The sequence below is a fragment of the Anomaloglossus baeobatrachus genome, chromosome 3 (genome assembly GCF_048569485.1).
Source record: "Anomaloglossus baeobatrachus isolate aAnoBae1 chromosome 3, aAnoBae1.hap1, whole genome shotgun sequence".
NCBI lineage: Eukaryota > Metazoa > Chordata > Amphibia > Anura > Aromobatidae > Anomaloglossus > Anomaloglossus baeobatrachus.
The window spans coordinates 555,957,704-555,982,364 of NC_134355.1; the positions used below are offsets into that span (position 1 = coordinate 555,957,704).

Consider the following 24,661-nt stretch of genomic DNA (forward strand, 5'->3'; position numbering starts at 1 on the left):
TCTTCTTGATATCTGTGGGCAATCCATTTGTGTGTGCATATGTATGTTTGTGTATATTAGCCGCCCAGGGCTATGGGGTACTCTGTCCCAGGCCGTATATGTCTGGGGCGTTGTGTCACGGGTGTGTACTGGCCGATGCTCGGTCCCGTGACCCTGGGGGTCGCTTTGTGCCGCCCCCGTACCAGCAGCCGGGCTGCTCGGATCTGGATCTGCAGTGTGGGTCGAGGGATTCTTCCAGACCCGGGGGTCGCGCGGACACTTCAAATTAAAAGGTGACGTATTTGTACGGGATGTGCCGTAAGCAGTCTGTGACGCCACCCACGGTGTGTGGTGAAATGTGACACCACCGCTGCTGTTGTGGGACACCCGGGGGCGATGGGATGGCAGCTGGTTGTTAACCCCTCCGTGGGTAGGGATGGTTGCCCTGGGGCCCGGTGACTCTGTGCAGGGGGACGGTGATGGCAGGGACCGGCGCGCCTGGTCAGACCAGGGAGTCTCAGTTTACTCATGATTAAATGAATCAGACAAGTCCAATGGTTAACCAAGGTGCTGGTGTCCGGCCGCCGCGGCCGGGTGTATTCTGGTCCCTCACCCGGGGTGATGGTCTGTGTCACTTTCCTCTGCACTGCGTTTAGTGTGTGGAGCTCCCGGTCCTTTTTGTTGGGAGCCTCGCTCGCTGACGCGTGGGATCTATCGGGCCCTGGCGAATGCCCTATCCCTCTCGGTGGGTGGTTGTCTGCTTTTGGGACTTTGGTTGGGACAGGACCTATAATCCTGCCCTCAATTGGTTAATTAGCTAGGCCGTTGGTTCCGGTCCTGGCTTCAGGGTCCAAGTACCCCCTCTGTGCACGGTCGGTTCTATGGTGTTGGTACCGGCGGGCTCCAACCCTGCCCCGGTCCACCTCGGATCTCCGGCAGCCATCTTCCAGTCTCCTGTCAGACACGGACCACCGTCTGCCACCTAGCCAACATGCCGGGGCTCCAACCCCGAGGCCTCAGCTGTCTTCCTCCTCACTTTCTCCTCTCAACTACTCCACTACTCTCCAACCTCCTCTCAACTTGAACTGTTGCTTTTCCCGCCCCGGGCTCTCTAGACCCCTAGGTGGGCGTTTCTCATCCGCCTGGTCCGGCCCACTGGTGTGCCTATCCTTACTTGGGGGGGATGTGACTAGGATTTGGGTGGCAAGATTTAACTCTGTGAGGGAAGGTGTTGTGCGGAGGCCTATACTGTGTGACCACCTGGCGGCGCTAGGGCGTCACAATTTGAACAGGGGTTATATACAGGGCAGATTAGAGAGTTTGTCGTCACTCCTCTTGTGGGTTGCGGCTAGGTAGATGGAGCTGCCGCTGCTCAGTCTTTTGCCACTGGGGCTGATGGTGATGGAAGCCTGGATGTTGGGCCCTCCACAAGTGGGGCTGAGCCCCAGGAGGTGGATGATGGAATTCAGCAAAGAAAGGGATACCACACGATGGGGATGCAGTGCAACTGGTGTTTACTCACAGCAATGATAATGCTGGTTTACTGAGGACGGCTCGACCCCCTGGCCCCGTTCATCCCAGTGCCGGTGTAGTAACCTGGTGGCTTCTTTCCCCTGCATCTCTCACTAGTTGGTGGAACCCCGTGGCTTGGAGCGTCCGGGGGTCCCCTTCTGTTTGTCATTCAGTCTCTGGTCCGTACGGTGGGCAGTGTGAACCCTGTAGGGTCAGTGGTCTGTCCTGGTCCCTGGTTCTCTCATTACTGCTGGTGTCCTCGGTTTCTTGGGTCAGTTAGGTCCTGGATGGTCACCTCACTGTGCAGGTATTTGTCAGGTAGATTGAAGCGTTCGCTTGACCTAGGGCCCTGTGCCCCGTTGGTGCTATGATTACAGGGGTACCTAGTCGTACCCTCCCTTTTAACCACTCTCCTAGGTCACTGCTACATGACCCCTTCTCCTCCAACTGTTACTAGAGGATCAGCTGTGTACTCCGGCTGTGCTCAGTGCATCTCAGGATCCACCAATATCAGCACTGGCATAGTCTGTGCATGCTGTAAAGACAGGAAAATTAAACTATCTCCTCCTCGTTGAATCCGTTCGCCATACTTTTGGGTATAGCAAGTGGTGGCCATTGACAAGAAGCAATGATGAAAGCTAACCACTCGCTGGTACGGTTTGTCATTAGCTCCTCTATAGTCACTGTGCGATCGGACAGCACTCCCTCTGGCCAAGCATGTGCTGTTAATTAGTCAGGGAACTGGTCAGCATGCAAATTGAGGAGGGGGATGCAAAACTGTGCTCTTAACTCTTGGTCACGTCAAGAGTTCAACAAAGTCCCATCATTTGCATATGTAATATTTAAAAAAAAAAATTAAAACGAATTACAACAATGATGATAAAGGGACTAAAGGCCCACTTACACGCTACGATATTGCTAGCGAGCGTACCTGCCCTGTCACACATGCTTACCTGCCTAGTGACGTCACACGGCAGGCGGCCAATAGAAGCGGAGGGGCGGAGAGCAGCCGAAGGAAAGACGCCCACCTCGTTGCCGGAGGACGCAGGTATGGTGTTGTTCGTCGTTCCCGGGGTGTTACACGTATCGATGCTGTACGTACGTGTGCTTCCTCAGGAACAACGAACAACCTGCGTCCACAACGAGCAACGTTATTATGAAAATGAACGACGTGTCAACGATAAGGTGAGTATTTTTGATTGTTGGCGGTTGCTCGTACGTGTCACACGCAACGACGTCGCTAACGAGGCCGGATGTGCGTCACGAATTCCGTGACCCCAACGACATCTCGTTATCGATGTCATTGCGTGTAAATGGGCCTTAAGTCTCATATAGCTGATTTTTGAAGCGTTTAATTTGCATTTTGGGGATGACAGACTCCCTTTAATTCCACTGATAAGCTACATTCATACTAATCTTCGATGTGTCTAAACCTTTATTATATATTATTTTTTTTTTCTTTGCAGAGAGAACATTACTCCGTTCAGGATGAAAGTGGAGTTTGCTCCTCTGAACATCCCACTGGTCAGGCGGATTCAGACCTTGGCTGTGTTACAGTGGGTTTTCTCATTTTTACTGCTGGGTAAGGCTATTCATAAAGTTCCTATAACCTAAGAATTACATGGGATTTGTGGTAATGCAATTGTTGCGAAAGATACAATTTCCAAATATGTGATGTACTGGTGACTGGAGCAACTTGGCCAATCAGACATGTGAGGGTTAATTTTTTTCATAACTTCATAACTGTTGCGTAAGTTTAGATGGTTACTGACCCAACAATGCCAAATATATTTAATCTGTGTAGACTTTGTTTCTAATGTAACAGTTTGGAAAAGGAAGGTGATTGATGTGTATATGTACAGTATGTATATAGATTGCTAACTGGACAATTACTACAATATAGAACTATTTCCTTAATGGTGTCTGTGACGACATGGACTCTCATGGGTTAAAGTTTCTTAAAATCCAGCCAGACAGCATGATAGATTGTCTATAGACAGGGGAGAAGTCCCTCATTGTTTTTACAAGACTCTTGTTGACTCAATGTAATTGTGTTGGCCACTGAAAGCCAGACGTATTGTTCTCCAGACATTTCCAGTCACCATTGTATTGTAGTTGTGTATTGATAATGTAATTACCTTAGTAGCCATTGTCTAGTCGGTGACTTGCCGACTCCATGTAGATATCTTCAGGATTTCTGTAGACATCATTTGGATGAACATTGTCCATGCAGCTTGAGATTCATCCAATGGGAGAAGCAATCTTGTCCAACCAATCGATGAGGACGCAGTGTATCTTAACCCCTTCACCCCCGGCCACTAAAACACCCTAATGACCGGGCCATTTTTTGCAATTCTGACCAGTGTCACTTTGACAGGTTATAACTCTGGAACGCTTCAACGGATCCTGGCGATTCTGAGATTGTTTTTTCGTGACATATTGTACTTCATGTCAGTTGTAAATTTAGGCCGATATTTTTTGCGTTTATTTGTGAAAATTTAGGAAATTTGGCGAAAATTTTGAAAATTTCGCAATTTTCAAACTTTGAAAATGTATGCCCATAAATCTGAGAGATATGTCACACAAAATAGTTACTAAATAACATTTCCCACTTGTGTACTTTACATCAGCGCAATTTTCAAAACAAATTTTTTTTCCGTTAGGAAGTTAGAAGGGGTCAAAGGTCATCAGCAATTTCTCATTTTTCCAACAAAATTTACAAAATAATTTTTTTTAGGGACCACATTACATTTGAGGTGACTTTGAGAGGCCTAGGTGACAGAAAATACCCAAAAGTGACCCCATTCTAAAAACTACACCCCTCACACTGCTCAAAACCACATCCAATAAGTTTATTAACCCTTTAGGTGCTTCACAGGAACCAAAGCAATGTGGAAGGAAAAAATGAAAATTTTACTTTTTAACACAAAAATGTTACTTTAGCCATAAAATTTTCATTTTTACAAGGGAGAAAAGAGAAAGTACACAATACAATTTATTGTGCATGTTCTCCTGAGTACGCTGATACCCCATATGTGGTAAAAATCAATTGTTTGGGCGCACGGCAGAGCTCGGAAGGGAAGGAGCGCCATTTGAATTTTTGAACGCAAAATTAGCTGCACTCATTAGCGGACGCCATGTCGGGTTTGAAGACCCCCTGAGGTGCCTAAACAATGGAGCTCCCCCACAAGTGACCCCATTTTGGAAACTAGAGCCCTCAAATAATTTTTCTAGATGTTTCGTGAGCACTTTGAACACCTGGGGGCTTCACAGAAGTTTATAGCGTTGAGCCGTGAAAAGAAAAAAAATTTTTTTTACAACAAAACGGTTGCTTCAACTAGGTAGCTTTTTTTTTTCACAAGGGTAACAGGAAAAAATGCACCATAAAATGTATTGTGCATTTTCTCCTGAATACGCAGATACCTCATATGTGGTGGAAATCAAATCTTTGGACACACGGCAGTGCTCGGAAGGCAAGGAGCGCCATTTGAATTTTTGAGTGCAAAATTAGCTGCACTCATTAGCGGACGCCATGTGGGGTATGAAGACCCCCTGAGGTGCCTAAACAATGGAGCTCCCCCACAAGTCACCCCATTTTGGAAACTAGAGCCCTCAAATAATTTTTCTAGATGTTTGGTGAGCACTTTGAACACCTGGGGGCTTCACAGAAGTTTGTAGCGTTGAGCCGTGAAAATAAATTTTTTTTTTTTTTACCACAAAACGGTTGCTTCAACTAGGTAGCTTTTTTTTTCACAAGGCTATCAGGAAAAAATGCACCATAAAATGTATTGTGCATTTTCTCCTGAGTACGCAGATACCTCATATGTGGTGGAAAGTAATTGTTTGGGCGCATGGCGGGGTTCAGAAGAGAAGGAGCGCCATTTGACAGCAAAATTGGTTGGAATCATTAGCGGACGCCATGTCACGTTTGGAGACCCCCTATGGTGCCTAAACAGTGGAGCTCCCCCACAAGTGACACCATTTTGGAAACTAGAGCCCTCAAATAATTTTTCTAGATGTTTGGTGAGCACTTTGAACACCTGGGGGCTTCACAGAAGTTTATAGCGTTGAGCCGTGAAAAGAAATTTTTTTTTTTTTACCACAAAACGGTTGCTTCAACTAGGTAGCTTTTTTTTTCACAAGGGTAACAGGAAAAAATGCACCATAAAACGTATTGTGCAATTTCTCCTGAGTACGCAGATACCTCATATGTGGTGGAAAGTAATTGTTTGAGCGCATGGCGGGGCTCAGAAGAGAAGGAGCGCCATTTGACTTTTCAAACGCACAGACGCAGTGCACTGATCGGTCGCTGCAGGACGCACAGTCGGATGCGATAAAAAAAGCATCGGGGATACGTAAAAAAAAAAAAAAGTCACGCCAAAAATTGACCATGGATGCAGATACGTTATGTGCATCCCTAATCAGCGCTCGGCGGGACGCACGGACGGATGTGATACAAAAAGCGTCGTGAATATTGACCGTGGATGCCGATCCGTTATGTGCATCCCTGATCAGCGCTTGGCGGGACGCACGGACGGATGCGATACAAAAAGCGTCGGGGATACGGAAAAAAGTCACGCCGAAAATTGAGCAGGGATGCCGATCCGTTATCTGCGTTCCTGATCAGCGCTTGGCGGGACGCACGGACGGATGCGATACAAAAAGCGTCGGGGATACGGGAAAAAAAAGTCCCGCCAAAAATTGAGCAGGGATGCCGATCCGTTATCTGCATTCCTGATCAGCGCTTGGCGGGACGCACGGACGGATGAGGTGTAAAAATGGACAGGGGATACGGAAAAAAAAAAAGTTATACTCACAGTACCCACAGGACTAGCAGGAGGATCACTGACCAGAAGAGCTGCAGAGGAACAGATGGCAGAGAGATGGACAGCTTTACAGGAGCAGCAGGCAGATCAGCAGAATGCCCAGGAAGGACCCAGCGATGGACGCAGATGTGATCAGGCCGGTGAAGACAGGTAAGAGGACGTCGGGGGAGAGCAGAGGGGGACAGGGGGGGCTGAGAGCAGAGGGGGGGCTGAGAGCAGAGGGGGGGCTGAGAGCAGAGGGGGGGCTGAGAGCAGAGGGGGGGCTGAGAGCAGAGGGGGGGCTGAGAGCATAGGGGGAGGGGGTAGAGCAGAGGGGGAGACCGGAGGGGGAGCTGCAGAAGCAGAACCGAGATAATGGGGGAGGCAGTCAGAAAGCGGGGGGAGCAGATCGGGATGGGGGGGGGGGTTGGGGGGAGCAGATCGCGGGGGGGGCACGGCAGGGGCTATCACGGCAGCGCGCAGGGGCACCACGGGAGCGCGCACGGGCTGCAAAGTGAGCACAGTACTCACGTGCAGCAGCGGCGGCGGCAGCAGCGGCGGCGGTGGCGTGGTACCACAAGTACCAGCCACTGCACGCTGCAGACATGTTGGGGGAGGGCTCGCAGCGGCAGGGGGCATATCGCAGCAGGGAGGCAGATGGCAGCAGGGGGCAGATTGCGGCAGGAGGCAGATCGCAGCAGTGGGGCACATCATGGCAGAGGACAGATCGCAGCAGGAAGCAGATTGCAGCAGGGGGGCACATTGTGGCAGGGGGGCAGATCGCAGCAGAGGGGCAGATCGTGGCGGGGAGCAGATCGGGGGGACACATCGGCAGGGGGCAGGGCCATCACAGGAGCGCGCAGGGGCTATCAGGCGCGCAATACTCAAGTGGGGCAGGAGCGGCGATCGGGCGGCGGCAGCAGCGTTGTGTGGTACTACAAGTACCAGCCAGTGCACGCCGCAAACATGCTGGGGGAGGGCTTCCCAAACCAACACAGGCCTGGGGAGGGCGGCCACCGGCAGATCAGACCGCCCCACTGCACACTGATTGGAGCGATTGCGCGTCATAGCACGATCGCTCCAATCAGTGCTGCAGGGGCTGGGGGCGGCATGTTTGAGGTCCACCTATGATATGCTGCAGCAGCTGCGGCATCTCATAGCTGGATCTCACAGGATCGCACTAATTCGGGCATTATTTTTGCCGAAATTAGTGCGATCGATGTGGTTGGCGGTTCAGATTTGAACAGCCAATCACATCGATCGTCGATAGGGGGTGGCGATGCCGCCCCCCCTGGGGTCAAGCAAAGGTCCCCTGCTGTAAGAAACAGCAGGGGACATCATTTGAAAGCCGTTGCTATGGCCACGGCAATCAAATGAAGTTTAGGCCGTAAAATTACGTCCCTGGTCGTTAAGTCACGTTAAAATAGGACGTAATTTTACGGCCCGCGGTCGTGAAGGGGTTAAGGGAAGGTTATGGCTATAAAAGGGACTTCTTTAAGCCACCAGGGGGATGAAGGTTGATGGATGCTGATGGATCCAGTCTAAGCTCTTTGGAGCTGACTAGAGGATCAGGATATCTTATGGCTTCAATCTAGGGGCTCCGGTTCCGGTTGGAGACCATATCCACAGCCTAGGGATTTCGACCCCGGCTGCCAGAATTGTATCATCATACCAGGACTACCTAAGGAGGACACTCAGGTTGGGACAGTTCAGTCACCTGTTACAGACTTTGCAGACCTCAGCCAGCTTCCTAAATCTGGCGCTATTCCTTTCCCGGTGGGTGCCCGCCGAAAGCGGGGTGCTGCTGGATTGGAGTAAGCGGCCCTGGAACCTCTGAGGCAAGGACATTCTAAATCCCTGGTGAGCCAGCGGAAGGGTGAGACTCTGTTGCCTGTTACATTTGTGTTTTGCTGGTTATGTGTTATGTGCCGTTAATTGTTTGGGGATCCAATAAAGTCTAATTATTGTGGTTCCCTCACCCTGTGTTGTCTGAGTAGTGTTACGCCCACGGTTAAGGAGGCCGGCGTTCAGTTGGGATGAGCCCTGAGCCACGCTGTCTTTCTAAAGGCGTCGGGTTTTAGTGGACGAGAGCACCCACTGAGCCCAGTGTCTCCACAGTGTCCAAAATCTGAAAAATATCTTAAGGACTATACGTTAACAGCTAATATATAACGCTGAGAGAACAAAAAGGCATGTAACCCTCAAAGATCAGACCATAAAAAATAAGTCTAAAAGAATGTTAACTCAAAGTAAAAATTATTAAAAAGTGTAATAGTATAAAAAAACAAACAAAAAAAAACAAAAAAACCCACACATCATCTGGTAAGGAAATACATATTTACATATAAAACAGAGTTGCAGGAACATTGAATATCAATAGTGGTGATACAGGATACAGACCTTGTAGTGACTATGCATAGACCAGTGCTTTCTTAGCTACAAATATATGGCACTTGTTTCCAGAACAGGCCAAACACTGCAACTATAATATTAATCTTAATAGGCAGCAATTATTAAACTGAGGGCTATAGATGAAAATTATATAATAGTACTGAAAACCATTGGTTATGTGCAGCAACTCAATTTTAAAGAAAATGTCCCAGATGTTGTGGCCTTCCACTCTGATGTGTGTTTTGCTTGTATGTTTCCTACGGAGGTGTAGAACAACAAAGGTCTCATATCAAGCATCTAAAAGGCATACAAAGATTGTGGACCCGGAGATCTTTATTAGGTGTCTAGCTGCTATGACTGCTCATAGGCACCTTGCAGTCAAGGCAGCCAGAAATGGTGACATCTAAGGCTGCTTTCACACATCCGGCTGTAGCAGTGCGGCACAATCCGGCGCTCTGCTGAAAAAACAAAACAGTTTTTTGTTTTTTTTTCCGCCGGTTTCATTTTTTCCAGCATTGACTTGCATTGGCGCCGCATTGTGCCACATGGACTTGCGTTCTGTCCGGTTTTTGCCGCATGCGGCAGATTTAGCCAATGCGGCGGCCAGATGGAACGTTCCCTGGCACGTTTTTTTGCTCCGGCAAAAAAAACCGCATCCGGCCGCTGCGGCGCATTTTTCAATGCATGCCTATGGACGCCGGATGCGGCAAAAAACGCATCCAGCCGCCGCATGCGGTTTCTTCCACTGAAAATGCATGCTCAGTAGCGTGCCGCAACTGGAAAAAAACGGACAGGCCGCATGTAAAAACGTATGCAAAGGATGCAGTGTTTTCGTCGCATCTGTTGCATAGGTTTCACAGCCGGATTGAGCCGCAGTGCTAAAACTGGATGTGTGAAAGTAGCCTTAGGCTACTTTCACACTTGCGTTGAACGGTATCCGTTGCATTGCGTTGTGTAACGGATGCAACGGATGTGTTGCATATAGTGACACAACGGATGCAACGGATGCTGCAAAACAACGCAATTCGTTTTGATTTTTTTTTTTTTTTTCCCGGTTTTACCAGCGGCAGACTATAGTGAACGATCAGCTGATCGCTCCCTGCAGCCGGCCGCCGGGTGATCAGCTGATTGCTCCCAGTAGCCGGCCGCCGGGTGATCAGCTGATCGCTCCCGCCCGCCGGGTGATCAGCTGATCGCTCCCTGCAGCCGGCCGCCGGGTGATCAGCTGATTGCTCCCAGTAGCCGGCCGCCGGGTGATCAGCTGATCGCTCCCGGCTGCCGGGTGATCAGCTGATCGCTCCCTGCAGCCGGCTGCCGGGTGATCAGCTGATCGCTCCCGGCCGCCGGGTGATCAGCTGATCGCTCCCGGCCGCCGGGTGATCAGCTGATCGCTCCCGGCCGCCGGGTGATCAGCTGATCGCTCCCGGCCGCCGGGTGATCAGCTGATCGCTCCCTGCAGCCGGCCGCCGGGTGATCAGCTGATCGCTCCCTGCAGCCGGCCGCCGGGTGATCAGCTGATCGCTCCCTGCAGCCGGCCGCCGGGTGATCAGCTGATCGCTCCCTGCAGCCGGCCGCCGGGTGATCAGCTGATCGCTCCCTGCAGCCGGCCGCCGGGTGATCAGCTGATCGCTCCCTGCAGCCGGCCGCCGGGTGATCAGCTGATCGCTCCCTGCAGCCGGCCGCCGGGTGATCAGCTGATCGCTCCCTGCAGCCGGCCGCCGGGTGATCAGCTGATCGCTCCCTGCAGCCGGCCGCCGGGTGATCAGCTGATCGCTCCCTGCAGCCGGCCGCCGGGTGATCAGCTGAGCGCTGTGACTTGCCGGCGGCCGGGCATGCTGGTGGCCGGTCATTCAGCTGAGCGCTGTCGCTTGCCGGCAGCCGGGCGCTCAGCTGAACGTTCGGCCACCGCGAGCCAAAATAAAGTTTGATTTAAAAAAAAAAAAAAAAAAAAAAAAAAAAAAAAAAAAGAGCATGCGCAGTGAAATCCAGAGGATTCCGCTGCTCAAAATAACGTTACATGCTGCGTTGCTCCCGCTGGGCGGAAGCAACGGAGCGTCGCCCAGCGGAAGCAACGCAGCTCCTTTTGGTACAATCCGTCACCCATACAAGTCTATGGGAAACAGCGGAATCCGTTAACGGATTCCGCTGTTTCCCAAAAGGGCGGATTGTAACGGAAGGAAAATAACGCAAGTGTGAAAGTACCCTTAAAGGTTAAACTGCTTGGATCTGAGAAATCTCTGATCTTGGTAGTTATAACCGGGAGCTAAATTACAGCTGATGACCAAAGAGTTTATGGAGAGAAAATAAGTACAAACACAGATGCTTTTGTGGGTTTTATTTCACCCCAGAGCTGGATTCACAGCTACACTGTGTGATATCTTCCATGCTGCTGTGTGATCTCTTCCTACATACGCACGCTGCGTTTTTTGTCACGTTTTTGCCGCGTTTTTTGTTGTCAGAACTTTCTGACTTCCCAGCAAAGTCTATGAGGAGTCAGATTTGCTATGTGCACCTTGCAGTTTGTCAGCGTTTTTTTAGTCAAATGTTTGTGACAAAAAAGATGCAGCATGTTCATTCTTCCTGCGTTTTTGTCATTTGTCACAAAAACGCAGCAAAAACGCACCTACATTATACAATGTACAGTTATAACTTGGCTATCATATTTATGATGACCAAACTTTAGAAAATACTGTTTATTGATTTCCAAATCTGATGCAAATACACTAATTAGCATCATCTTTTTTTCTCCTTTTTATTATAAAGGATAAGTTGCATCAGGGTTGCCAATTTTATTTAGGTAACCAGATTATGATAATGACCTGATGACTATTGTGCACTTTCCATTCTTGGTGGTGGTTTCTTTTGCGACTTGCGGGTCGAAGGGACAGAATAGGGAAAGCCGGCGAGGAGTGGGGGGTACCCAATACCTCATGGTGCACCTCCGCTGGTAGGTAGGTAAAAGGGAGGGATAGACTATCCCCTTCTTTATATCTCCTAGAACAATAGGCTATTTAATTTGGTAAAAATGAAGATGATTGGAGTCATGCTACCTAGAGCTCTACCTTGAGTGTTGAGACAATCAGCGCTCCTCTTTTCACTAGTTTGCTTTTACCTCTTTTGTCCTCCCACTCACCTCACGTGACCAGTTTACTACTTGATAATATAAGAGTTATTACGCTCTGTATTCTAGAGCATTTTTTTTTTTTTTTTTAACACTATATACTAAATATTGTTTTTAGGAGTTTTGTTTTTTTGCACTAATACTCCTAGTCTCTCACTTGTTTTGGTTAAAACCACTTACAAGGGACCAATTAGATTGAGTGGGTGGGCTTTAGCCGTGGGTGGGCGGGGTTTCAGAGGTGAAAAGAGCCGTTTAGAGATTTTAGTGGCTCACTGGGGATCCGGCTCCTGTCAGTCACAGCAGGGAACCGGATCTCTGTGTCGGATCGTTCGCGACAGACACTTCACTAGTGAGCAGTCAGTCAGATAAAGGAAGTGAAAGGAGAAGGTTGTGAAGAGTTGGAGTTAGGAGTTGTAAGAAAGGTGTCAAGACAGAACATAGACTCTTGAGACACATAGAAGGAAAGAGACTGCAAAGAACCTGAGTAGTAAGATCAGCCACTGAGAGGAGGAAAGTAGCTGAAGAGTGAGAAAGAGAGCAAGCTCCAAGGACAGAGGGATCCTGTGGGGTGGACATCCAGGGCTCACAGTACTTTGCACACACTGGGTGCAGATCCCTAGAACAGACACTGACTTTAGGCCCTCTGTTAACTCTGCCAGTCAGGTGGGTTTCCAGGAGCCATCTGCCACCCTTTAACGTCCGAGGCATCAGCAGCAAAGGGAGGACCAGGACATATACCCTAAATAGTCCAAGCTGCCTGCGGCAGGACCCAGACACCAGGAGGACCTCCAAGTGCTCCATGCCAGGGAGGACCCCCATCTGCAGGAGTGCACATGTGGAGAGTGGCACCAGGTTGGTAGGCACAGCCATCAGTACTCGGGCGCACCTGGAATCCAGTACATCTCAGGGCGCCGAACCAGTGAGCAAACACCATCAGACTACCCCATCTGTCTGGACTGACTTATTGCCGCGCGCCTCCACGTTAACCCCTTACCCACCCCTGGGGAAAGCCCTGCTTGCAGAGGGCTCTACCATCCATGCTGCCCCATCCATCATCCTCAGTGGGAACCTGCAGCGGCGGCCCTATAAACCCTGGCCGCAAACCGCGAGTGGCGTAGTCGGACTTTTTATTATTTTTTTTTTTCATTTGAAAACTGGTCGACGGTGACCCCGGATCCGGTACCCCTCGAGCCACGGACCGGCCGGATCCGAGCAGCCCGGCTGCCCCGGGGCGCAACATATCCTCCGTGCTGCTGTGTGATATCCTCCGTGCTGCTGTGTGATATCCTCCGTGCTGCTGTGTGATATCCTCCGTGCTGCTGTGTGATATCCTCCGTGCTGCTGTGTGATATCCTCCGTGCTGCTGTGTGATATCTTCCGTGCTGCTGTGTGATATCTTTCGTGCTGCTGCATGTGCTATAGAGCTATAGGGAAGCAGGATCTTCTCTTTTCTTCTGTGTTGTGCATGGGAGACGATAGTTGCTCACTCTGGAGTATTCAGGGAATACTAATAATTAGAGATGACGCCTGCAAAAAGGAAAACTGCTGAAAATGAAGGCCGCAGTCATATAATGGGCAGATATAGTGTTCTTTCTTATAGACAAATGTCATATTCTGAAAAGTCACCTGGACACTACACGTGACTTTCTAATTACACGAGGAAGGTCACTTTCCTTCATCACCTTTATCCCACTTTCAAAGCTACTGCAGATCCGGTTATAAATAGAGGTAACAAGTTGTTCTGTGTGTTTCTGGGATCGCACTGTATTCTCATGCCTCTCAGAAGACTAACTCCATTAAAGAGCTCTATCCTATTGCATCCATATGTCACACATTGGGGTCCCGGACGCTCAGATATGTGAAGTTATTCTTATTTTTATTTTTCTCATACAATATAATATATATTTTATTTTTCATTTCCATGATCTCTGCACACTGATGTACAAAATTACATAGACAGGGATATACACGTTCCTGACATCCCATCACCCTTGTTGGATGGTGCCTGGTCCTCCGCCCATCTCTACTTTGCAGCAGAAATGAAATACCGATAGAGCAACATGTGACCGCTGAAGCAGATTCCCCCTCCCACATACATACATACATACATACATACATACATACATACATACATACATACATACATACGATTGGCTGCAGCCATCACATATGACGAAGTGATGTCAGTACTGCAGCTCAGTAAACAAGGAGCAACAGAGGGATTAACATAATTGATTGTTCTAGAGTCTAATTGATTATCCCCCCCCCTTTTTTTTTTTTTTTTTTTTTTTTTTGGGACTTTATACAATCCCTTTTTAAGGGGAATCAGACAGCGTGATACCAGCCACCCCACTGCCAAACTGTTTATACAGTCCTGTTGGTTCATGAAAGATAATGCCATGGATAACTTTACTGATGTTGATGTTGCTTTTCCTGATTGAAAAATGTGTTTTTCTAATTAATATATAAATGAGACATAAGGGCTCTGGGCGTGTCCAAGCCTTAGCCTCCGATTTTTGTTCCCAACCAAGCCCCCGCTTTCTCAGCCTGACTGACGGTTCACCAGATTGACTATACCACCTATAAGCTGTCAATCAAGTGGAGGAAGGTGGGCTGGGCAGGGAAGAGAGTCGGGGAGGCAGTTTTGGAAGTGTTTTTAATTAAACCAGACTTATTTAGACCGGGAGCAATAGATTGCATCAGTAAAGGTATGGCTTTCAGAGAATATCCATGACCATATAACCAGTTTGAGGGTGGATATGTTATTACAGAAAAATGCCCTTTTATTCTCTTTGCCTCTTACACTGATCACTCCCATTTAAAAGCTACTAAAATTTGTCTGAAGTAAGGGATTACATTACATGAGCTCTCCATAGACTTTTACAGGCAGCAGAAAGATGAGAAACTGGAGGGAGGCAGAAGCAAAAAGAAAAATTAGCTGAGGTTTCTAACGCAAAGGAGAAAACTGGTAAAAATGTAGGCTACAAATCATAGAATGGCTAAAATAGGGTAACTCTTCATGCACACATACATCTTATTCTGAAAGGTCCCTGACAGTACAGTTACACTTTTAGGGTTTAATGTGGATTGGACATATGCGGTTTATCAGACCTAGAAACCACAGAACTGGTACAATGTAATCGTCAAATACAGTAGTAATGAATGTGAGCTAATGTGAGGTTGGAAGGTGACCTTGCGCGGTTACAAAGTGACATGTGAGCCTGAAAAGCATAAATTCTTGTGTTTTAGGCTATGTGCACACATTGCTTTTTTTTGTGTGCTTATTTTCTAAAAAAAAAAAAAAGGTTTTGACAGTAAAAATGCTGCAAAAAAAGCACGCATTCTTTATTGCATTTGCGCGTTTTTATGCATGACATTTTTTGGGGGTTTTTTTTTGTAGTCATGACTATCGCGGGCGTTTCTGCGCTGTACCCTCGCAATTGGCATCAGATCTTGGGCTAATGTTACAGCCGGCACCCAGCTCTCACTACCCGCAGCAGTGTCCACGCCGCTCCTGGCAGTTTAACCCCCCCCTCAAATGCTGCAATCATTGCGATAAAGAAGGAAAGGAGAGGAATCGCTTACCTCTCCCTGGCGATTTAGTCCCTGTAATGCGATCACAGGGACCCAGCTGCTGCCATGCCAACCCAGGGGCGCCGCCGTGCCGACCCCGGGTTACTTTGCTACAGATCGCCTCACTCACAGACCATGCCGTATGCAAGGTGTGTGAGGCAAAGTGTCAGTGCTACGAGTGCAGCACTGACAGATTTAGTCCACAACAGTGAACGAGCATGAGCACTACAGTGGATTATCTAAACGCAGGAAAAAAAATACAGAAATAATTGACATGCTGCTTCATTTTCTGCAACAAAATGTGCAAGGAATAAAGAAGCTGCTTGTGCACAGCAAGTCACATATCTCATAGACTTTGCTGAAGTGTGTTTTCCTTGCAGTATTGATTTCAAATCTGCAATAAAAAAGCAGCAAAAATGCAACGTGTGCACATTAGCCTGTGCGTGATTTATGGTTTTGTTGGTGGATGGCAAACAATAATCAATTTTTATTAAAATCCATATCTATAAAATGGCTAGAACTACTCCTCTATGAACATAGGTCTATGGGAGGATGACAACAGGGGCCCAACCTGGGGAATCTTCATTCTATCCTCCTACAGAACAGTCTCATGTTCATTTATCAATCCCCACAACTACAGGGACTTGTGGCCCTCCAGCTGCTTACCGCTACACTTTTTGGACATCTAGAGGCTTCTTTGGAGTGGTAGCCACATGGAGGAAAAGGTTCCTATTTTGGGGTTAAATGTATTAATATTTTTCAAGTTTTAAAGTGTTATTCTTATGCTCTTTAAAGAGCATGTCAGCAAGCCTTTGCTATGTAAGCAGAAACTATGTAATGTAGAAGCAGAGATCTTGATTCCAGCGATGTGTCACTTACTAGGCTGTATTTTGCTGTTTTAATACAATCAGCATTTTATCATCACTAGTTTATCACTACAGGACAACTGCCCTTGTGTCTCCTGAATCATCAATGCCTCAAGCACTGATTAGCAGCTCTGTCACTGTACAATGTACACAGAAAGCTGGAGTGTTGGTGTCGTTGTACACAGCTGAACAACATGGCTCTACTGGATCTGCAACAGAGAAAACTGACTCTAAGTGAATCAGGATCTCTGTCCCTACCTCATGCTGCTGTCAGATTAAATAGCAAATCTCTGCTGACAGATTCCCTTTAATAGATACAATTGCCCAAAAAGTGTTGTTTAAAAACAAAGCTTCAAATAATATGCATCATTGTAATTTTACTTATTAAAAATGCTCTCTGCTCACAAGAAAAGAGGGATTTTTATTTTAATGTGTATGGTTGTTTGGTGTTCACTTGTCCCCTAGTCAGTCTAGCAGCAGTGGCCGGACATGCACAGTGCTTACAAGCTCTTTCTAATAGAGCTTGAAAGCACTGCACTGAAGATGGGTATTCCTGGAGAATACTGTGAGCTCCTAATCTGTCCACGTTCAGTTCCCCTGTGCTAGCAACCTCTGCTTGCAGCATTGGAGAGTGGTGCGCTCCAAAACCAAGGTGGGATTCCTCCCACACTCCAGACATACTAATGGGGAACTTAGATTGTGAGCCCCAATGGGGACAGTGTGCAGATGTATGTAAAGCGCTGTGGAATGTTAGGGCTATATAAAACTAAAGATTTATAAATAACTTTTGCAGAATCCTTTTAATGATCTCTACCCAAGAATTTGAGTTCACCAGCAGTGCTCATGCTTGACCGCTACTCCATTCGAATAGGGGACTCTTGTGAGGATGGATGTTAGCTTGTAATATTGGAAGAAACTCCATAAAATGTATTCACCTAAGTTTGGCTATATAAAAAAAAAACCTTTTGTTTCTGGTATTTACACTCTCCACCCTCCTGCTACTGATTAATCCTCTTCTGAAATGTTTCTTCTGATAACATTGTGCAAAGTAGTTTCATTCTTTGTTATAGATGCATGAAAAAAAAAAAGTTTTGCAAAGGAAAATGTTATCTTTGACGCTAATTGTTCTCCACACCCTTCTTTCTGCAGCACAATGTTGCGTAGGATTGTTCATGGTGTTGGTTCTCGCAAGATTCTGGCTCTTGGTGGCGCTGTATGTGCTTTGGTTGTACCTGGATTGGGAGACCCCACAGACTGGAGGACGCAGGTGGCAGTGGGTACGGAACTGGACAATCTGGAGGCACTTTAAGGAATATTTTCCAATAAAGGTAATTCTAAACAATGGAAATTGCAGGCAAGACTAAAAATTCTCTATTTTGCTGACAAGTATAAATATCCTTCCTGATTACCGTATTTTTTTCAGACTATAAGATGCAGTTATAGTTCAGATGTGCCTAACTCACTAGGGGACGGCAGCAGTGGTGGAATGGGTCGCAGAAGCCGCAGGCAGGATCGCCTCTGCAGGAAGCTGGCGGCTGGGCTAACACTTGTGTCTGCTATTAAAGGAAATGAATATTCACTGCTCCCCATGCCCATAATCCTGCCCACCTCTCAGCTATGATGCCAGTGGGTGTAATTATGGGTGTGGGGAGCAGTGAATATTTTCTTTAATATTGGGCACACTGATAGCTCCACATGCCAGCTTCCTCCAGCAACTGGGGCAATCGCATGTCTGCTATTAAAGGAAATGAATATTCGCTGCTCCTCACACCCAAAATCCTGGGCATGGGGAGCAGCAAATATTCATTTTGGAGTAGCTGGCAGCTAACGTTGCCGTGTAACTGGGAGCGCATGGCAGTGACATCATGCGCTGTGCCACTTACATGCTGAAGTCAGTAGCCGGCATCAGAAGAGGATACCGTGCACCAGGGGAGTTGATAGAAGGTGAAGGGAATAGTGTGGGGTTTTGTTTTTTTTTTTTGTGTGCGGCATAACGGGAGGCATATATACCAGAATGATCCCATGATAGGGGACATATATACCAGAATGGGCCCATGATGGGGGACATATACACCAGGATAAGGGACACGTATACCAGGATGGACCCATAATGACGATAATGTATACCTGAATTAAGGACATATATTCCAGAATGGGGGACATTGCCCCCAAAACAGTGTTCAGCGGCTGATACACCCCCTCATAACAGTGCGTCATGACCATATTTCTTTGCTCAAATTTTTCAGTCTAGACTGGGCATTGCTTTAGCTGTGTAACAAGGGTTTAACTGCCCTTTTGGTGTATTCACTTTGGGTTTATTGATGCAGTTAATACAAAATCTTGCAGAAACTGTAGCATTTTTCGTTAATTGAGTTAAGAAAAACTGCGATATGACTAGTGAGTACACCTTTTATAGCCAAGAGTCAGAAACCTTGCACAAGTGCTCTGGCCTCCACATTTACTGACTGACCATTGTATATGGATGCCACTGCCGAACTACAACAGTTATTGTACTATATCTCTCACAAGTGATGGTGTTCTTATATAAATAGCTGCATGGATATACTGATATCCTCCTCCTGGGACTGTCATTATGCTTTGTGCCACTGCTTTTTAGTAAATCTTTACTTCTGTGCTGTTTTTCCAGATAATCAAGACAGTTGATTTAGATCCCCAGCGTAATTATCTCATGGGCTTTCATCCTCACGGTGTCCTTGTTGCTGGGGCTTTTGGAAACTTTTGCACCAATTACACAGAATTTAAGGATCTTTTCCCAGGTTTGACTCCTTACCTGCACATACTTCCGTTTTGGTTCAGATGCCCCTTCTTTCGGGAGTATGTAATGTGTGTAGGTAAGTGTTTTGTACTTTGATCTCAACTTTTCAAATCTTTTGTAAGAAGTCTGAACAGTGAGTCCGTAAGGATCCAAGTGCTAAAAACCCAAATAATACTTTTGATAAAGCGGACTCGTGCTTCTCGCACAAGCTACCAAAACTGATCACGTTCTTCTTGGAGTGCACAGTTTCTTTAAGTTAAGATCCATCTGCCTTATTTGGATGCAGAAATGGTTATTTTATCTACTAGAAGTAATAGTTTAAAGAAAAGTTGAGTCTGAGTTATTAACTGTAAATTCATAAAATGTGTTTTTAATCATTGCAAGTTTCTAGCGTTGACTCCAAAGGATTTTTCAAATGAGTTGAAACATTAAATCTTAGACTGCTATAGCATTTTGCGCTAAATTTGTGGCGACCAAAAAACATAATTTTGGCATTTGGAATATTTTTGCCGCTACAACAGTTACCAATTAGATTAACTGATTTTATATTTTGATCGGGCATTTCTGAACGCGGTGATACCAAATGTGTGTATTTTTAATTTTTTTTAAGCCTTTAATTTTCAATGGGACGAAAGGTGGGTGATCTGAACTTCTAGATTTGTTTTTTATATATATATATATATATATATATATATATATATATATATATATATATATATATATATATATAATCATGTTTCCCCGAAAGTAAGACTGTGTCTCACATTCTTTTTACCCCCAAAAGTCCCACTATGTCTTACTTTCGGGGTATGTCTTATATTGGAAAAAAATCCCACAGCAATCGCAGCAAGTCTCCATGCAATGTACCGTATGGGGATTTGCTGCACATGAGGGCACTGAGGCTGCGTGTTTTTGTATGTTGTCCGTGGTCCTGATGGACCACGGACAACATTACTGCAAGATTTCTCGGTGGCCGAGTGTTCGGCTGAGCGCCTGACCGCCGGCATGACAGCTCTCAGCTGGGCGCTCGGCCGCCGGCGTGTCAGGGCGCTCAGCTGGGCGCTCGGCCGGTACTGTAAAGAAGAAAAAAAAAAAAAAAACGCTTTCCGTTTACTATGTCTTACTTTCGGGGTACGTCTTACATTAGCCGACCCCCCCCCCCACCAAACCCCCCACTACGTTTTACTATCGGGGGTGTCTTACTATCAGGGAAACACGGTAGGTCCCCTATGGGACTACATGGATCAGCTGTCTGATCGCTCTTAAATATCTGCTGATCACAGCTATACAGCTGTGAACAGCAGATATTCTCCTAACCTGTCTCACCCAGCTCTAGGTCAGGTGAAACAGTGAGTCATGTGAGCGACATGAGTCATCACATGACCCTGTGCTACCATGACAACCACTGAAAGTCACGTGATCACATCATGTGACTTCCAGTATCAACAGTGAGTAAACGTTTATCGCCATTGTAATGGTGCTGTCACTTATTGACGGTGCCATTTAAGGGGTTAAACTGCATGGGCGGGTAACTATTCCGCTCGTACCTAGCAGGCACACATCTCGGCTGTATAAATCAGCTGAGATGTGCGCCGATCTCCCGCTGCTGCCCGAATGTTATTAAAAATGTTATTACTTAATAATGCTCAGGTTCCAATTTTTCAAATCGTTTGTCACCTTGATTTATTTTTCCTTGCTTTCTGATATGGGTCCACTTATGTAGATTGTTTCCCATGTCACCTTTGTTTTGAAGAGGAAGTCATCGCTTCACAAGGTCATTGGATGGGAGTAATGTCTGCCAGTGACTTATCAGTAATATACAACAACTGTCCCCTATCACACTGCAGAGTCTCGGTGTGTTCTATATCATGCAGCACCCTGCTTCCTGCAGGTGTAACGGGGTGCCAGGGGCGCCTCTGGGCTTGTAGTCATGGCCCCTTCTGTCAGGCTTACCCCTGGCTCCGCCATCACTATCGGGACGGGAGATGTCTTGGTGGGGCAGAGTGTGGTGGTGCAGATGTCGTCCGGCGCACAACTACTCTTCAGGCATGGTTCGATGCAAATAACAAACATGTTTTATTCTTCTCAAGTCTCCACACGTGGCAGTAACAAAACACAGTGCTGTGGCGCTTCCTTTAGCTGAGGGAAAGCCTGCCCTAGCGTCCCCTCAAGTGGGTGACTTGCCTGACTACTCCTCTTCGCCCGGCTCCCACTTCTGGCTACCCACAGCCCGGACCCACACTGGACTGCTTCACCCTACGAGGTTCCGCCCGCTCCTTTTCTCTCCGGCTTCCCTGTTCTTCCAGCTTCTTTCTTTCTTTCTTTCTTTTTCTTTCTCTTTCTTTCTTTCTTTCTTTCTTTCTTTCTTTCTTTCTTTCTTTCTTTCTTTCTTTCTTTCTTTCTTTCTTTCTTTCTTTCTTTCTTTCTTTCTTTCTTTCTTTCTTTCTTTCTTTCTTTCTTTCTTTCTTTCTTTCTTTCTTTCTTCCCACTCAGCTCCACACTCTGCCCCTGGCTGTTTCTTCTCTCCCGTCCCGGACACAACTGCCTTCAGCACACACTTCCTTTCCCCCTAAGCTGCCGGCTCCTCCTCCCTCCTCTACAGTTTCTATGGGGACAGCATTAACCACTTCAGAGAACACCTGTGCTTCCTTGTAAGGGGTCTGCCCACCCCTTACACAGGTGCAGCTTTACCCTGCCTCCTGCTGGTAATAAGTTCCTCACTGTCAGCAGTGTGAAGCTGCATCTCCGAGAAATACACTGAAGATGCTACACGCAGGAATTAGATATAGAGGCTGTGAGAGTCAGAGTTTTATAACTCTGCGGCTCATTATTGTATAGACACCCTTCTTATATAAAGCAGAGATGTTATCAAGAGATGTTAGTTTAAAAAAAAAAAAACAATGTAAAAGAAAAAAAACGTTTTGTTGGCGATGATCACTATTAGCCCAAACTATGTGCAGCATGATAGTCAAGTATTCTTTTCTTGGAACCTCTCCAGAGGCCTGTCATTCAGCTTCAGTGGTGCAAGAAGAAACCGGCCAGGGGCAGTGTCAGAATTTTCGACTCGAACTATATTTTCTCTGAAACACCAGAGCATGTCAGAAAAAGGTATACCTGTCTGCAGCCGTTCAGCGAGGCTCTCATTTATGCTACCTGTCGTGGGCAGCATGAATCAAACGTCTGGTTCCCTTTAACCTCCTTTCTACACAGGAGAGCAGGTATTTGACTGGTGGTCAGACTGGAGATCACATGAAACCACTGCCCATAAAGAAATTATGTACAATCTATGGATGCAACTGAGCTAAGATGAAACCGATTACACAGCTATAACAATGCTGAGAAGTTAAATGATTTGCCCAAAAAATTTGGTGGCTTTTAACGGTAGTCTTTTAACCCAAATATACACTTCCAACTAACCACACAGCCTTGGACAACTAATGTGAAGCTGTCAGGTGGCAGAATGGGACAGTGCCAGTCATTACCACTACTGACTTGCCCCACATTGAGCGTGCATTTCCATGTGATCATTCTAGTTATTCCAGTTTCCTCACGTCATCTAAAGATACAACTAATTTAGTTGACATTCTATGATCCTAACATTGCTGTTTGTGACATAGAAATATTAGGTGGTTAAAGGGAACCTGTCACCAGGTTTTTCCCTTATGAGCTGTGGCCAGCACCACTGAGCGCTTATATACAGTATTCTATAATGCTGTATATAAGACCCCAGGCCGCTCTGTATAATACTTACCTTGGGAGGGTGGTCCAATCCAAAGGGTGTTGCTGCTCTCGGTCCGGCACCACTTCTCTTCTTTTGATTGCTGACTTCCTGCCCAGGCCAGTGAGCATGAGCCATACCTCCCAACCGTCCCGGATACAGCGGGACTATCATGATTTGCAGAGTTTGTCCCGTTGCCACGGGCGGGAGGTCTGTGTCCCGTGGCTCCGCCGACCCACTCTCTCCCCGCCTCGCTGCGTTTCCCTCCTACCATCCTAACACGAGAGGTGAGCATTACAGAGCGGAGCGCGCTATCCGAAACTAGTCTCTGTGCTGCTGCTAAGGTAATGAATCTCCCCAGCGCTGATTCGCCTCCCCCCAGCACCAGAACCTGTGCTCCTCTAGCTGTTTCTCTGACTCCCGTGTGTTTGTGTCCTGATATATCGTGTGTTTGCTTCTCAATGCTGCAGGCACACACCACGGTAGGTCAGGACATTGGGGAGAGGACACAGTGTACTTACCACTTGTTTCCTCTCCTGCATTGGCCGGAAATATGCAAAGATAGAAGCATTGCCAATGCTTCCATCAGCTACCGACCACATGATCTCCTGCCTGGCAGAGCTGCTGCATCTTAGGCTAAGTTCACACATCAGTTTTTTCCAATCGGGCACAATCCGGTTTGTGATACAACGGATCCGTCTCAGATTGTGAAAAAAGTGATGCGATGGATCCAGTAAAAAACCGGATCCGTTTTTTTTTTTTTTTTATGGTGAGAGAGAGACCCCCCCCACCATCACCGCACACACGCAGGCACTACCTCGCACGCATCATCACCACACACGCAGGCACTACCCCGCACGCATCATCACCGCACACCCCTGCACTACCGCATGCATTGTCACCGCACACGGAGGCACTACCGCACACGCCCGCACACACCTGCACTACCGCACGCATTATCACCGCACACGCCGGCACTACCCTGCACGCATCATCACCGCACACAACCCGGCATTCCCTCAGTGACGTCACCGCTGACAGCGCAACTCCCTTCAGTTGCTGCGTGGAGCTGATAGAAAGAGGCGGTGTTCTACTGCCGCTCCTGTCAGCTTCATGTAGCAGAGCTGTGAGCGTCGTGGGACCTCTGTGGATTACGTCGGACCTTGAGGGGTATTTGGGGATTTTAATAAAATTGTGAAAGAGGGTGTTTTTTTGTCTTTTATTCCAAATAAAGGATTTTTTTGGGTGTATGTGTTTATTTACTTTCACTTACAGGTTAATCATTGGGGGTGTCTCATAGACGCCTGCCATGATTAACCCCTTATTACCCCGATTGCCACCGCACCAGGGCAATTCGGGATGAGCCGGGTAGAGTCCCGGGACTGTCGCATCTAATGGATGCGGCAATTCCGGGCGGCTGCTGGCTGATATTTTTAGGCAGGGGGGCTCCCCATAACGTGGAGCTCCCCATCCTGAGAATACCAGCCTTCAGCCGTGTGGCTTTACCCTGGCTGGTATCAAAATTGGGGGGGAACCCCACGTCGTGTTTTTTTTTTTTTTTTTTTTTTTTTTTTTATTTATTTTACTGCACAATATAGACCTGCCCACTGGCGGCTGTGATTGGTTACAGTGAGACAGCTGTCACTCAGCGTGGGGGCGTGTGACTGCAACCTATCATGGGCTCCGGTGGGCGGGGAAAGCAGTGAATACGAGATTGAATAATGGGTGGCCGGCATTTTCAAATCAGGAGAAGCCGCCAGAGCACTGTGACAGCCGTGCAGCGCCGCGCCGGTGATCGGTGAGTGGGTGAGAGTGAGTGAATGAGTCAGTCAGTGAGTGACAGAGTTTGTGAGCGAGTGATTGATTTTCTGACAAGCAATGAATTTATATCACTTCTGGGCATGCTCAGAAGTAAAAACT

General features: G+C 47.3%; 1 protein-coding gene across 1 annotated transcript in view; it reads left to right on the forward strand.

The window, feature by feature from the left end:
- MOGAT1 (monoacylglycerol O-acyltransferase 1) overlaps positions 1-24,661 on the forward strand; it is a 47,641-nt gene that overhangs the window by 4,659 nt on the left and 18,321 nt on the right. Inside the window, exons 2-4 of the mRNA XM_075338633.1 lie at positions 2,958-3,073; positions 17,397-17,575; positions 18,895-19,099. Coding sequence (XP_075194748.1) covers positions 2,980-3,073; positions 17,397-17,575; positions 18,895-19,099 — 478 coding nt within the window. The 5' untranslated portion in view covers positions 2,958-2,979. The remainder of the gene's footprint in view (positions 1-2,957; positions 3,074-17,396; positions 17,576-18,894; positions 19,100-24,661) is intronic.